This window comes from Lytechinus variegatus, chromosome 12, assembly GCF_018143015.1.
Source record: "Lytechinus variegatus isolate NC3 chromosome 12, Lvar_3.0, whole genome shotgun sequence".
In the NCBI taxonomy this organism is placed as follows: Eukaryota; Metazoa; Echinodermata; class Echinoidea; order Temnopleuroida; family Toxopneustidae; genus Lytechinus; species Lytechinus variegatus.
Window position 1 is genome coordinate 5475900 of NC_054751.1, and position 18056 is coordinate 5493955.

The following is an 18056-nucleotide window of genomic DNA, read 5'->3' on the forward strand; positions in this document are numbered from 1 at the left end:
GAATTAAATAATCAATCATCAACAATATAACAAGTAAACTGGTTTATTCCTATAATGAATATAAAGATGTTACAAACTGACAATGAGTATATTCCTAATTTTCTCCTTTCAATGTTATGTTATAACGACATGACAATTATACTTTCAAATTCCTCATTATTCCTCTTTAATGTAGAGATGTGTACATTATGACATCAAATCAAACATACATTCAATTAATTCATTATCCCTCATGAATATAAAAATGTGCAAATATCGATATGACCACAAGAATACATCTTTATTATTCCTCATGAATATAACGATAACACGATTTGAAAAGCATTTATTTCAATTGCTTGATTATTTTTCATGTATATGAAGATGTAACGACCTGACAATAAGATCGTTGTTCTTCTCTAATATAAAATGGTAACGACAAGACAACAAGAATTCATTCAGTACTAAATTATTTATCATGGTATATAAAAATATAAGCACTTGATTATTGCTAATGCATAATTCATAAAGATAAGACTATATGAAAGGCATACTTTTCGATATTATTAATTTTGTTATTCCTATAGTACAATAAGATGTAATGATATGATAAGTATATTCAGTAAACTGACATGGCCCTGGGAAGCGGGAGTGTTGGGGTGCGGAAGTTCGGGGGGGGGGGGTTACTGCGTGTGTTATTTTCCATATGCAGCACTCCCTGGGATTCTGTAAGGTGTGACATCAGAATGTAGAAATATAACTAAAATTTGCTCCATTTTGTAGTGAAGCCATTTTATGTGTGTGTGTGTGTGTGTGCTTGGCAAACTTTAAATCAACACCCCCTATACAAAATAATAAATATCCGCAGGGCCCTCTGAACTTAAAATCATTTAGGCAAGGAAAAGACGTATGTATAACAAGAACAATAATGAACATTCAATGATTATATCCCAAATAGATAAAAAGACGTATGCATAATCAACACGAATACATTCAGTAAATTCTTTCTCATAAATGTATAAAAACGTGTGCATAGGATATATAACCACAATTATATATATATATATATATATACATATAAGATTATTCCTCATGAAAGATAGCATGATATGAAAAGCATGCATACACCCGACCCCATGTATATGGAAATGTAACGATATGATAAGTATTATATTCAATTAATGATAATTCTTCATGATTATAAAAACGAATGCATACAGCAAGAATATATTCAAGCAATATTGATTATTCCTCATGAATTTCAAGTTGTAACGATATGACAAGTATTCATTTAAATGTTTGATTATCCATCATCATAAATAGCGAGACTTAACTATTTGAAAATAAATGACTATATTCATTGAGTATTCATTCTTTGATTGATTACCCTTCATGGCTAACAAGACAAAACGATAATGACAGCAAGCAAATTTCCATCATAAACATAATGCAATATCAATATATATATATGATAAATGGTATTCATAAAGATTCAATTACTCTGCATCTATAACAAGACATAATGATAATGACAGAAGGTAAATTTAACATCAAGTACTGGATTATTCCTCAAAAAATATAATGAGATATCAAAATATATATAATATATTCTATGCATATAGATTCAATTACTCCGCATCTATAACAAGACATAACGATAATGACAGCAGGTAAATTTAACATCAAGTACTAGATTATTCCTCAAAATATATAATGCAATATCAAAATAAATATGATAAGTTGTATGTATATAGATTCAATTACTCCGCATCTATAACAAGACATAACGATAATGACAGCAAATAAATTTGACATTCAACTACTAAGAGGAGGCCATTTTTTATCGTAGGTTCTCCCCCTCCCCTCACCACAATGTAAAATGATAGTCATTAACTGGTAACATCGCGACAAGTCTGCCATCTTCAGAATGAAGAGAAAACGAAATTAGGGGAACGTAGCGATACCAGTCTAGAAATTGATTTGATTTTCGTCTCATTTTCATCAAAATATCATGCTTTTTTAAGGAAAATTATTGTTATTTATGATGTTTGATTGAAAACCTATACGTCATGTCAATCATATAAAAAACAAAAACCTCCCACAATGAAAACCTTTTGTCACATCATGCAGGTTTACTGCTACGATTTTTTAAGAAGTTGATGCAATTTGAGAATTTAACAACAGGTCTTTCAGACTGTAAATCACAAACATCTTAAATCAATAGATCATTTCGTAATTAGCCCATGTGCCAAATATCGACGTCTGTGATAACGTACTTCAAACATTTTTAATCATTGAGGAGTCTTTTTGCGGACTCACAAAATAAACAAAGGTGTCTCATCAATGACTTCTAATTCCATTTAGAAATTAATACCTCTACTGCATATGATGAAAGGACACCATAAGCGGTCAAAAAGCTGCTCCATAGGACCATCCTAATGTATTAATCAACCTTTAACAAACCTTTCCTTTACAAGCATATATATACACATATATACAAGTTATGTGTCATGTGCCTACTTTTTGATAATCATTTTCATTTAAATAGAATATATATACTTTTGTATCGATTGAGCTATTATTACGACCACTCTATCCGGTAGGTGGGCGATTTTGAAGACAAAGCTAGGAAGGGAAGGCATATTCAAATCACATGGTTAGAACGAAACATTAAATATTTTCCGCTATCATCGCTAGGAAATATAAATTAATCTGTCAATATTCAAGTTGATATATATACATGTATCAATTTTTCATTCAATAGATTTGTAAAGTTAATTTTTACAGAGATCCATGGAAGACAACAGAGAAAGATACATTCATTTGTATTACATAACTACAGTCTACATGGATATGCACATACTTTCATTTATCAGTAATGAAAATGGAAGACTTAAGAAATAAAGACCGAAAAAACATTCTGTTAGACTTCACACTCATCAAGGCGATAATACAAAAACACTTTTTGCCAAAATAGCCCTCATAATTCTTTTACAAATCAGCTTTATAATATTGAAAAACATCAGATTTACATAACATTGATTTCACAGCTATTTCAACTTATCAGCTGAGTGGTGGTGTATCCCCCCCCCCCAAAAAAAAATAGCATGTGGTTCAAAAATGATTGTGGCAGAACTAATAATAATAATAATATATGTGATTTGTAATGCGCCAAATCCACTCGGCAGAGTGCCCAAGGCGCAGTGAAAGAAGAAAGAAAGGACGAAAGAGAACAGGTACAAATATAATAGTAATAGATCCAGGAATAATTAAGAGTAAGAGGCATTGAATAGACGAGTCTTAAGGTAACGATTAAAAGTATCAATGGACGTGCATTCACGGATTATCAGGGGAAGACCATTCCATAGAACAGGGCCAGCATGAGCAAAAGCCAAAACTAACGGCAAAGTCGAACCCTTGTTTATCACATTAAGAATCTATTTTCCTTTATTTTCATTTTTTGATTTTGTCTTTTAATTACCCCCAAAACCACCAGGACGTCAAAAAATAGGTTCACGACCAGGAAAAAAGGAAAAAACGAAAAGAAAACGAATTGTGACGGCCAAGATATCGGTTCAATAGCGACCTTTAGAAATTTGTCCAAAAACGATATAGTGTGCCACCTCTTTTTTAAATGATAACTTGACGAAACTCTACAACGATCTACTGCGATGTACTGATCCAATGACTATCTTAGAGTTGTATTGGATTTAAATTGATAATGATCCGTTTTTATATAGCGCTTAATACAATCGGAACGATGTGTCTAAGTGCTTTACAGATATATTATTACCCGGTCATCGGATTCAATAAGTCATTCCCGCACACAATCTATGCACATCCTCAACTCCCTGGGGAGTATTCCAGTCAGTCCCCAGTGAGGCGCAAACAGTACTGGACAAGCTACAATGACTTTCACATCCTAAAGGGTACCCATTTAACAGCTGGGTCGAGAGTGGCAAAGTGTGGATTAACGCCTTGCCAAAGGACGCCAGTGACTGCGGTGGGATTCGAACACATGACCCTCTGTTTACAAGGCAAGAATCAGAACTACTACACCACGGCTTTATACTCATTAAACAAAGGCATGGAAACTATACTCAATGTATATATGAGTTGGATTAGAATGGAACTCTGATAAAGTACAACTTCTGGGGGCAAGCAAAAGCGAGCAAGTCTGGGGAGAGAGAAACTAAGGTACACCAGTAATCACATAACGGTATATCAAGAGCACCAACCTCAAGTCTTTGCTTCAGATTCAGACCATCAAGATCATAGAGCCTGATCACCACTTTACTATTCTTCCAATCAACACTCGCTATGTAAATTCTGTCATTTTCATCTACGGCAACATACAGGTAGACATCGTTTGGAGCAATCAGGGGCTTGCCTGCATTCCCCTTCCTGTCATAGACCGCCACAATACTCGGTTTTGTGTAACAACACGAGCTAGTTACGACCAGACCTGATGAAGTGGCAGACACCTGTCTTGTCCTGCTCTGTACTGTTCGAACGGTATGTTTAAGATTGGATCCCGATTCGTCAAAGATATAGACTTGATATCCATTGTTGGTAACGAGGATTTCATCTGATGGACTCTTGTTCACAGCGATAAAATTGCCGTTACTTTTAACGCGGATTGTTGCTTTCTTGGAGCCACCGGGAGAATATATATGTGCTTCTGTATTACCCACTGACATACATATCGACTTGTCTCGTTGGAAAACAAAGTCATAGCAATTCTTCGCAGTGCATTGGTACTTTTCGCCTGCTACATCGATGATGTCAATACCGTTTGTGTAACCATGGCGGATAGCCACACTTCGGTCAGAGTACTTAGCCAGCCCCCACATCGATCCTCGTAGGCCTACAGATCCCACGACTTCCAATTTCCGACTTGATCCCGGAAGGCTATCTATGTTAAGACGGGTATCACTTGCAACCTTGGACCTACTTTCCTCTACTCTCTTTGCATTGGTTGCTATAGACGTGTGATTAGTTGAGACTGAGATGCTCCCGAGGTCTCGACTGTTATCGAGTGACTTTGATAGTGTCTCCTGTGTTATCTTCGCAGTGGCGACCCCACGATTAGTATCACCTTTAGAATTTGATTTCTTAATTATCTCCTGTAAATCTGCTTTCTTCTTCACGGCTCCCGTAGATTTTTGATCAGTGGATCCCGAGATGCTCACAGGATGTTGATGAAAAATAAAAGTTTTCGAGTTGGGGTTTGGGTCGAAACAATTGTCATGTTCGCGCTTTATTACCTTTTCAAGTTGTCCTTTCTTTTCCATGGTTGGTGTAGGGCTATATGTGTCACCACCAGCTTCTGAAATGTTCCCAAGGTCAGACGTCAAACTCTTCCCCTGTGTCTTTTCTGCAGTACACATTTCTGTAGTATAGTTCGTAGATCCTTGGAGCATCCTGAGGTCCATGGGTGCAACGATTTCAGACGTCGACTTGTTCTGACTTTTCTTGCTAATGGTTCCCGCAGAAGAGTGATCAGTACATCTAAAGATTATCTCCGAGCCAAGAATAAAATTATCAACCGACATTGTTCTCTTAAGCATGGGCATTTTCTTACCGATTGTTGCTGGAGATTCTCCGGACACCGGAGAAGCTCCAGTGGTAGTCACAGGGTGAATGTCTTGATTTGGCGGTTTTCTTGGAATCTTAAATTTTTTCTCCTTTGGGCCTACTTTCTTAATTTCTGCCACGGACATATTGGATCTTGGGATTTTATCGGGGAAGCGAGAATCAGCTGGTTTGGAAATTTGAGTTTTCTGTGCTAAACAATTCTTGTGAACCGTAGGCCCCAAGCATGAATCATCTTTGGAATTGCACCTTCTAAGACCTTCTGTATTTCTGACGACTGACCCAGAAGTATGATTAGAACTCGAGATCGTCCCGTGATCAAGACGAATATTACTTTGAGGTTTTGATATATTCGCTTCTACATTTTTCTTAGAGACAGGCGCTGATGTTTTGCCAGGTGAAACCATAGAAGCAGGTGAAGACGTGAGCCTTCCGTCCTCTTTTTCCTTTGTAATGGCCGCCCCAAAGGAGTTATTTGATCTTTGGATGCTTGTAGAATCAAGATGAGTATCATTTGTAAGCTTCAATGTCTTCTGCACTTTCTTCGTCATGGCTCCCGCCATTTTTGCATGAGTGGAATCCGAGATGCTCCCAAGTAGTCGAACATTGTCATCAGGCTTGGGAATATTAGTGCTATGTGCGTCCATTCTAGTTGGGCTTCCGGCAGGAGCAGGAGAGTGAACAGTGGTTTTAGCGTTAGGTTCAGGATCAAGACGAGAATCGTCTTGAAGCTTTGTTCTCTTCTCATATAGTCTTTTGTTGTCCATGACTGATGTAGGCATACATGTGTCATCACGGGGTCTTGAAATGTTCCCCGGGTTAGGCTTTGAATTCTTATCTTGCGACTTCATCGCAACAGGTATTTCAGAAGTGTGATTAGTAGATTTTGTGACCGCTGTGAACACAAGAGATGGACCATGCGCAGACCTTACTTTATTCTGACTTATCTTTGCAATTGTTGCACATGCAGCATACGTGTGATCAGCAGATCGTACCATGCTTTCTGAACCAGGACGAGTATGGTAATCAACAGAATTTGTTCTCTTGAGCGGCGGTACATTTCTAACGATAGCAGCGGGAGATTCTCTAGACTCCAATGCCTTCTCTCCAGTGTTAGTCCCAGAGGGAGCTTGATCAGCACCTTCTGAGATGCTCCCGTGGTTAGGACGATTATCATCTCCAGACTTAAACCTTTTCCGTGCTGCCTCCCTTGAACTGATGCACCCTGAGACGAAAAAGGGGTTGTCATCCGCGGACTTCAACCTCTTTTTACCACATTTCTTAATGGCTACCGAACTATCAGAAGACTCAGAGATGCTCCGGGTGTCCTTGCGAATATTACCGGCAGACATTAACATCTTCCCGGGTGCTTCCATCGTAATGGCAGTGTGACCCTTCTGTTTTGTGATATTCTCGAGGTCACGGCGAGTACTATCATGGGGCTTGGAGATGTTCCTTTGTGTAGTATCCGGTTTATTCATACTAGCGGCCCCAGAAATTTGTTTGCTGGATCCTGGTATGATTTGCCCAACAACATTAAGTCCATTTTCTCCATTCTTCTTCTTCTTCTTCTTCAGCTCGTCTTTTCTATTCTGGTTTGTCTTTTTATTCTTCTCCACATTCCTCTTTTTCTTCTTTTTCTTGCTATGACCCTTCTCCTTCTTTACCTTAATCTTTGCTGTCATCGCAGTCCCGGGGTGGTATCGGTGAATCCTGATATGCTCCCAAGAGTAATTCGAGTTTTACCAGATGGCTTGAACTTATTCCTTTGAGCTTTATTCTTAATGACCTCAGCCGAAGTGCAACCATTACCCTCTTTCAGCAAGTAATCTAGATCTTTACACATAAATTTATGAACAGACAGATACTCTGTCTCAAGATTGCCCAGTGTGTCTTTATCTATCTGTGCTATCCTGGCTATTGAACTACGGATACCTTCAATCTTCTGTAGATCATTGAATTTCACGCCGTTTAAGGCGTCGCCATAACTCTTTTCTAGTGTATGAATTTGTGTCTTGAGAATCTGATGATACTCTTTCAACCTTCTGCTTTTTATTCTGTAGGCATTGTTTACATCATTCAGAAGCCTCTGCATAGCAATGGTTACCTCATTTTGTTGAACCGCTACATTCTGAATGTTCTTCTGCAGTTCTGGTTCCTTAGTTACGCATCGTTTGACAAGGTTGTCCACCTAAAAAAAATCATTTGAAAGACAACATTATACAAAATTGTATAACGCACATTATATATTTTATCGAAAAACAAAACATCGGAGCTCTAACAAACGATACAACCAAAGTTACCATTGGCATGACTTATATCAACCAATCATACGAGTAATTCTATGAAATTTAATGTTTTATCTTACTCTGATGAAAAATTAAGATATAAATTATCACAGATATATAGACAGCTGTTGGAGACATCATTCTTTTTCGATGTTTGAGGGGGGTTCGCTGATTGATAAGTGTTGAATCTATTAATTGGAAAAGGAAAACAGTTTCTATATAATTGCAGACATGCATGGTCCATTGGGGATGAGGATCTCCTACCCCCTCACCCCCCCAAAAAAACAATAGATAAATAATGATGATAGATAATAATGGTAAAAGTAACATTGTATTTTATAAACAAATTGATAGACAAGTTATATTTTGAATACATTTGATAATAAGATACATAGAAAATTTTTAGTCTCAGTCATGTGCAATTCAATTTATAACAACATTAACAGAGAAAGAGCATGCGCAATACAGATAATTCATATTGCGTAATTGTAAGTTATATTGTAATATTGTATTGTATTGTATTTATTTTCCGTCAATTAAAAATTACAACAACGATAGATATATTTACAGTTACAAAGAAACGATCATTAAAAAGACGGAAGGATTGCCCTACTCAGCGTTGATAACATATCAACGCTGTTTTACAGAGGGGTCCCTTACATAGATATACATGTAAATATAACACAGGAAAAGACAAACTAATCGACTTACGATAAAGACGTTTACAAAATGTGAAAAAGGTTAAAAAAAAAAAAACGTATTTACAACATATAGATATACACGATAACAAAGTAAGAAAGAGGGGTCTGAATCAAATTTACAAGAAGTCTGGAAAAATGTTTTTAAGGCCTTTTTTGAAGGCATCGATATTTTCTAATAATTTAATGTGATGGGGAAGAGTATTATATTGAGATGCACCTCTGTATTGGATAGTGCGACGAGAGTATTCTGTTTTGGGTTTGGGTAAAGTAAAGTTATGACAATTACGTAGTGAATATTGATGGGAAGATGGCTGAAACATATCGGACATAATTGGAGACAACATGTTATGGGCTGATTTATAAACAAATATATTGAGATTTTTCTTACGTCTTGATTCCAGAGAAGACCAATTTAAGACTGAATGAATTTGTGCATTAGAGATATGATCATATGGGTTGACTTTCATTATTATTCTGCTAGCACGATTCTGGAGGGTTTGCAATTGTTTGGTAAGTTTTTTATTAGAAGAATCAATTAAAATATCCGCATAGTCGAAAAGGGGCAAGATAATGGCTTTGTAAATCAAATTTAGATTTGTCTCATTAATAAAATAGCGGAGTCTACCCAAATATTTGACTAACTTACCGACCTTTCTACATAGGTTTTCAATATGGACATCCCACTTCAGTTTATTGTCAATTATAAATCCGAGATATTTAACATTAGTAGACTGTTGAATTGCAATGTTATTAATATATACATTTAAAACGTTACATTTACTTAACATATGTCTCGAGCCTATAAGTAAATATACAGTTTTATCAAAATTCAACGTCAACTTATTATTGCACATCCATTTATAAATAAACGACAAATCATAATTAAGCTTATTTTCGACACTTTTAACATTAAAATCAGAAAAATAAATGACAGTATCATCCGCATAGAGTTGGACCGAAGAAAAATGTACAGATAAAGTTATATCATTGATAAAAATAATAAATAGCAAAGGTCCCAGAATATAACCCTGTGGGACTCAGAGAGAAATAGATAAAGGACTAGAAAGAGTAGAACCAAGACAAGTAGAAATAAACCTGTTATGCAAATAATCTTTAAACCACGGCAAACATTCATCAGAAACACCAATATTGCGTAATTTTTGAAGAAGTAAATAAGGGTCAACACAATCGAAAGCTTTTTTTAAAACTTAAAAACTTCCTGCATCCACTGATCTGTAATTCTAACTAAAGAAGTCAAGGTGGAGTGTTTACTCCTAAACCCAAACTGAACTTCGGATAACAGTTTATTTTTTTTTTAATGAGATCAATTGCCGCTGAGCGAATCTTTCAAGTAATTTCGATACAGTGGGTAGAATTGAAATCGGACGGAAATTATTTGGAGATTTTCTGTTACCTGATTTATGAATAGGAATGACTTTAGACTTTTTCCATTGGTTTGGAAATTTATTTTCGATAAAAGATCTATTTATTATGTGGGTAAGATATGGAACTATAATGGGAGCACACATCTTCAGGATCTTGGATGAGATCTCATCTAAACCGATAGAAATGTTGTCTCTTAGTTTTAATATTTCCTTCCGAACGTCCTCGTCAGTAACCATCTGAAAAGTAAAGTTAGCATTAATGGTATCACTGACAGTGTCGTTTGTAGAATGTTGAACATCATTAAAACTAGAGGCTAGCTCTGTGCCAATTGAAGAAAAAAAAGTATTAAATTCATTAGCTTTGTCTACAGAATCATTTACGCCAGATTCACCACTGCTGGAACGTGACGTTGGTAGGACAGATCTTAAAACCTTCCAAACTTCAGTAGATCTCCCCATTGCAGAGGACAATTTATCAACATAGTACTGTTTTTTTGCCTTCCTTATCTTTGAGGTTACTTTATTTCTTAATTTTCGATAACAATTTGTAGCATCACTAGTTTTGTTTTTCCATACCTTTCTTTTAGCTTTATCACGATCTTTTATCAGATTTATAATATCTGGAGTTATCCATGGAGACAGCTTCTTTTTTATTTTTCTAGATTTAACAGGCATAATAGAATTGACAACATCCATCAAATAATTTTCCCACAGTTGAACAGCATCATTAACATCCTTCGCTAAGTATACATTTTCCCATGGTTGCTTTTCAAGTTGTTCACAGAAATTGTCAATGTCGACACCTTTCATTTTTCTATAACTTATAGTACGTGGACTATGGTTAGTGTAAGATGATCCCTAGACAACATAGTTCATTGCATGGTCACTCAACCCTATATCAACGACACCAGACACCTTTACTTGGTCAGTCCTGTTGGTAACCATCAGGTCTATCAAACTCGATGAAGTTTCAGTAATACGAGTGCCAGTTGTGCGATTTATATAGTCAAGAGAATAAATATCGTGTATTTGCATCAATCTCTTGGTATCACTATGTAAAGGGGTCTTTAAAATATCGCAATTTAGATCGCCCATAATAATTGTACTGTGATTAAAACTATCGATAAAAGATAAAAGTGATTCATAGTGGCAAAAAAGATCAGAATAACTATTTGGAGGGCGATACCAAGTAACAAAGACAAATGGATGGGAAAATTTATTGCGAACAAGAAGAACAATAGCTTCCAAATTACACAACGAATCATGGTTCAATACTTCAAAGTCAAGGCTATCTCGTATATAGACGGCGACGCCTCCTCCATGCCGGTTTCTGTCCTTACGAACAATTTTATATTGATCAATATGAATTTCACTATTCATAATAGTATCGTCCAACCAAGTTTCGTTCAAAGCGGCAATATCAATGTGGTATTCGTCAAGTAATAACTTTATTTCATCTATATTACGCAGTAAACTTCTAACATTTAACTGTATGATTTTCATACCCTTTTTATGTAGATCTTTTAGTTTGTCCTTAATTGGGACGTCGTGATTATGTAAAGAATTAAGGTTTGTCTCATTATCAAAAGATAACTGATTATTAGAAGGCAAGTTACCGACGAGCGCTGCTGTAAATCGTGTATTGCACCCATCACGAGATTAAGTACACATTAGATAGGCCTTGCATCAATTGAGCTTGTGAAATTGGTTCATGGGGAAGGGAATGAGAAGAGAAAACTTTAGAATTTGGCTGAAGAGTGGTGGATTCAAGAGGGAGGGGGGGGGGGGTAGAGAAAAGCATAGTTAGTATGTGGCCAGGGGGGGCTGAGAATGAGTTCTACTGCTATCTTGTTCAACTTTTACTGACTTCTAGCCAGACTAGCCCCCATCCATTTAGAATACAAGCCATCTAACCCCTGTCTCTTTCTCTTACACCCTGGCTTGGGCCCTGGTCATAGGAAGATGTGAATGTATAGTATGCTTGTATGTTGATTCTCATTTCTTTTTATTGTTATCTAATTAAACTCATGTGAATCTGGTATTTATATTGTGGGCAGATCTTGAATCCAGATATGCACACTATTCATATCTACAATTTGCATTAAACAGTAAATCTTTTCAAAATGAATGAATCTTTGTTCATTTTTCTTCAAATATTCATCATGTTCACTCCACAATATTTATTTCACATTTTTGCACGTAACAACCACTTTTATGACTTGTTCTCTCATCTACACATTCTCTCCAATCACTCTATTTAATGACTATTGGCAATTCAATGTATGTTTGCAAGTCTATAACAATAAAAGAAACAAACGGAAACAGCATTTCAATTAATACAACCATTTAATAGGAAAAACAGATCAAATAAATATATCATACAAATCTATTTCAATTGTACGGATTACTTCATCCTGCTGATACAAGGATTAATTTATCTTAATTTCAAGGCCACATGAGGATAAATTTATCTTAATTTCAAGGCTACATGAGGATAAATTTATCCTAATTTCAAGGCTACATGAGGATAAATTTATCTTAATTTCAAACCTACATGAGGATAAATTTATCCTAATTTCAAACCTACATGAGGATAAATTTATCCTAATATCAAGGCTACATGAGGATAAATTTATCCTAATTTCAAACCTACATGAGGATAAATTTATCTTAATATCAAGGCTACATGAGGATTAATTCATCCTAATTTAAAACCTACATGAGGATAAATTTATCCTAATTTAAAACCTACATGAGGATAAATTTATCTTAATTTCAAGGCTACACGAGGATAAATTTATCCTAATTTCAAGGCTACATGAGGATAAATTTATCTTAATTTAAAACCTACATGAGGATAAATTTATCCTAATTTCAAACCTACATGAGGATAAATTTATCCTAATATCAAGGCTACATGAGGATAAATTTATCCTAATTTCAAACATACATGAGGATAAATTTATCTTAATATCAAGGCTACATGAGGATTAATTCATCCTAATTTAAAACCTACATGAGGATAAATTTATCCTAATTTAAAACCTACATGAGGATAAATTTATCTTAATTTCAAGGCTACACGAGGATAAATTTATCCTAACTTCAAGGCTACACGAGGATAAATTTATCTTAATTTCAAGACTACATGAGGATAAATTTATCTTAATTTCAAACCTACATGAGGATAAATTTATCCTAATTTCAAACCTACATGAGGATAAATTTATCCTAATATCAAGGCTACATGAGGATAAATTTATCCTAATTTCAAACCTACATGAGGATAAATTTATCTTAATATCAATGCTACATGAGGATTAATTTATCCTAATTTAAAACCTACATGAGGATAAATTTATCCTAATTACAAGGATACACGAGGATTAATTTATCTTAATTTCAAGGCTGCATGAGGATAAATTTATCCTAATTACAAGGATACACGAGGATAAATTTATCCTAATTACAAGGATACACGAGGATAAATTTATCCTAATTTCAAAGCTACATGAGGATAAATTTATCTTAATTTCAAGACTACACGAGGATAAATTTATCTTAATTTCAAACCTACATGAGGATAAATTTATCCTAATATCAAGGCTGCATGAGGATAAATTTATCCTAATTACAAGGATACACGAGGATAAATTTATCCTAATTACAAGGATACACGAGGATAAATTTATCCTAATTTCAAGGCTACACGAGGATAAATTTATCCTAATTTCAAGGCTACATGAGGATAAATTTATCCTAATTTAAAACCTACACGAGGATAAATTTATCCTAACTTCAAGGCTACACGAGGATAAATTTATCTTAATTTCAAGGCTACATGAGGATAAATTTATCTTAATTTCAAGGCTTAATGAGGATAAATTTATCCTAATTTCAAGGCTACATGAGGATAAATTTATCTTAATTTCAAACCTACACGAGGATAAATTTATCTTAATTTCAAGGCTACACGAGGATAAATTTATCCTAACTTCAAGGCTACACGAGGATAAATTTATCTTAATTTCAAGACTACATGAGGATAAATTCATCTTAATATCAAGGCTACATGAGGATTAATTTATCCTAATTTAAAACGTACATGAGGATAAATTTATCCTAATTTAAAACCTACATGAGGATAAATTTATCTTAATTTCAAGGCTACACGAGGATAAATTTATCCTAACTTCAAGGCTACACGAGGATAAATTTATCTTAATATCAAGGCTGCATGAGGATAAATTTATCCTAATTACAAGGATACACGAGGATAAATTTATCCTAATTACAAGGATACACGAGGATAAATTTATCCTAATTTCAAGGCTACACGAGGATAAATTTATCCTAATTACAAGGATACACGAGGATTAATTTATCTTAATTTCAAGGCTGCATGAGGATAAATTTATCCTAATTACAAGGATACACGAGGATAAATTTATCCTAATTACAAGGATACACGAGGATAAATTTATCCTAATTTCAAGGCTACGCAAGGATAAATTTATCCTAATTTCAAGGCTACATGAGGATAAATTTATCCTAATTACAAGGATACACGAGGATTAATTTATCTTAATTTCAAGGCTGCATGAGGATAAATTTATCCTAATTTCAAGGTTACATGAGGATAAATTCATCTTAATTTCAAGGCTACATGAGGATAAATTTATCTTAATTTCAAGGCTGCATGAGGATAAATTTATCCTAATTTCAAGGCTACACGAGGATAAATTTATCCTAATTACAAGGATACACGAGGATTAATTTATCTTAATTTCAAGGCTGCATGAGGATAAATTTATCCTAATTACAAGGATACACGAGGATAAATTTATCCTAATTACAAGGATACACGAGGATAAATTTATCCTAATTTCAAGGCTACACGAGGATAAATTTATCCTAATTACAAGGATACACGAGGATTAATTTATCTTAATTTCAAGGCTGCATGAGGATAAATTTATCCTAATTACAAGGATACACGAGGATAAATTTATCCTAATTACAAGGATACACGAGGATAAATTTATCCTAATTTCAAGGCTACGCAAGGATAAATTTATCCTAATTTCAAGGCTACATGAGGATAAATTTATCTTAATTACAAGGATACACGAGGATTAATTTATCTTAATTTCAAGGCTGCATGAGGATAAATTTATCCTAATTTCAAGGTTACATGAGGATAAATTTATCTTAATTTCAAGGCTACATGAGGATAAATTTATCTTAATTTCAAGGCTGCATGAGGATAAATTTATCCTAATTTCAAGGCTACACGAGGATAAATTTATCCTAATTACAAGGATACACGAGGATTAATTTATCTTAATTTCAAGGCTGCATGAGGATAAATTTATCCTAATTTCAAGGTTACATGAGGATAAATTCATCTTAATTTCAAGGCTACATGAGGATAAATTTATCTTAATTTCAAGGCTGGATGAGGATAAATTTATCCTAATTTCAAGGTTACATGAGGATAAATTTATCTTAATTTCAAGGCTACATGAGGATAAATTTATCTTAATTACAAGGATACACGAGGATTAATTTATCTTAATTTCAAGGCTGCATGAGGATAAATTTATCCTAATTTCAAGGTTGCATGAGGATAAATTCATCTTAATTTCAAGGCTACATGAGGATAAATTTATCTTAATTTCAAGGCTGCATGAGGATAAATTTATCCTAATTTCAAGGTTACATGAGGATAAATTTATCTTAATTTCAAGGCTACATGAGGATAAATTTATCTTAATTACAAGGATACACGAGGATTAATTTATCTTAATTTCAAGGCTGCATGAGGATAAATTTATCCTAATTTCAAGGTTGCATGAGGATAAATTCATCTTAATTTCAAGGCTACATGAGGATAAATTTATTTTAATTTCAAGGCTGTATGAGGATAAATTTATCCTAATTTCAAGGCTACACGAGGATAAATTTATCCTAATTACAAGGATACACGAGGATTAATTTATCTTAATTTCAAGGCTGCATGAGGATAAATTTATCCTAATTTCAAGGTTACATGAGGATAAATTCATCTTAATTTCAAGGCTACATGAGGATAAATTTATCCTAATTTCAAGGCTGGATGAGGATAAATATATCCTAATTTCAAGGTTACATGAGGATAAATTTATCTTAATTTCAAGGCTACATGAGGATAAATTTATCTTAATTTCAAGGCTGTATGAGGATAAATTTATCCTAATTACAAAGATACACGAGGATAAATTTATCCTAATTACAAGGATACACGAGGATAAATTTATCCTAATTTCAAGGCTACACAAGGATAAATTTATCCTAATTTCAAGGCTACACGAGGATAAATTTATCCTAATTACAAGGATACACAAGGATTAATTTATCTTAATTTCAAGGCTACACGAGGATAAATTTATCTTAATTTCAAGGCTACATGATAAATTAATCTTGACTTGAAAACTACACAAGGATACATTTATCTTCATTTCAAAGCTACACGAGGATAAATTTATCTTAATTTCAAAGCTACTCGAGGATAAATTTATCTTAATTTCAAAGCTACACCATCACATCATCTACATCAATAACAATGAAAAACAGAAGAAATAAATAAATTTAATTAATATTTAAATACTTGAGGTTAAGATTTCGATATTGATTCCCCCACCATGGTCTAAGTTCATTGACACTAAATGACCTTTGACCCTGGTCATGTGACCTGAAACTCAGTTAGGATGCTCAGTAATACTTGATTGCCCTTATATCCAAGTTTCATGAACTGGGTCTACACACTTTGTAAGTTATGATAACATTTCAACGAGTGGAATGCCTCTGGCAGTCTCGCCTGCATCGCAATTCGATATAGCAGCAGTTCTTCCTTTGAAAACAGCTAATGAATAGTTATTCACAGAAGAAAACACCAAAATTATATAAAAACACTATGTCCATTGACCCAAAATGACATTTGACCATGATCATGTGACATAAGACATGTGCAAAACAATCATTCATACTTGATTACCCTTCTGTCGATGTTTCATGAGCTAGATACATAAATTTCCTAAGTTGTGATGCCAATTCAACACATACTCCCAACACGGCCAGAGTTCATTAACCTTTGAATGACCTTTGATCTTGGCCATGTTCCTGGAACACACACAAAGTTTCATGAATTAGATCCATAGACTTTTAACCCTAAATAGACTTGGCTATTTCGACGCCTAAGAAGACGGGGGAGGCTCATCCAGCCCCCTTATGATCTCAGCCGCCGAATGCGCGATCGGAATGCAAATTAGCACGCGCATTACCCATGGCTTTATCTACAAAACTAATATCAAATTCTGGCAAAAATCTCACTGCTCATTAATTATGCTAATTCAAAATCATAAGTTTGCTCTAATTAATAAAATAATTCCCCTAAAATTCTAATTTTTGTTTCATAGACTCTAGATAGGCATCTGATCAAATTTATTTTTCAAAAATTTCAACATCACATTTATTTTCTTATGTATTTTTTTATATATGTCTTATATATATATATACACATATATTCTATTGTTTTCTAAATTTCTTATGTATTTTTTGTTTTTCGACTTTTTATTTTTTATTGTTTTGTCAATGGAAATTATCGGGGACTTTATTTTGACCATAAACAAGATAAAATTAATTGATTTTAAGCAGTAAAAGGAAAAATAATGATACATTTTGTGAATTTTGGGCTAAAAACATTATTTGCATTGGATTTGTACACAAATTCATGTTTTAAGTAATTTTGGGACTGCATGCACTTACGCAATCTTGCGTAATTTCGGAACCGCGTTCCCGGGGGTCACAATTTTGGTCTCAAAAGTTGCACGAGACTTGAAAGTAAAAAATCAGTGAACGACATGGTCAAAAAATTTCGAGTGAGGGATTTATCGCGAAAAATGTCGAGGGGGTGAATCAGCCCCCCCCCCTTCTTCTTAGGATGATGGCAATTCCTCCTATACCCCCAATATGGCCAAAGTTTGTTGACCCTAAGTGACCTTTGACCTTGGTCATGTGACCTGAAACTCACACATAATATTTAGGGATACACGGTTGCTCTTATGTCC

General features: G+C 34.4%; 1 protein-coding gene across 1 annotated transcript in view; it reads right to left on the bottom strand.

Moving 5' to 3' along the window:
• Positions 1-7255: 7255 nt before the first annotated feature.
• Positions 7256-18056, bottom strand: part of LOC121425274 (transcription intermediary factor 1-beta-like) — a 50445-nt gene continuing 39644 nt past the window's right edge. The window contains exon 2 of the mRNA XM_041621299.1: positions 7256-7765. Within this exon, the coding sequence (XP_041477233.1) occupies positions 7256-7765 (510 nt within the window). The remainder of the gene's footprint in view (positions 7766-18056) is intronic.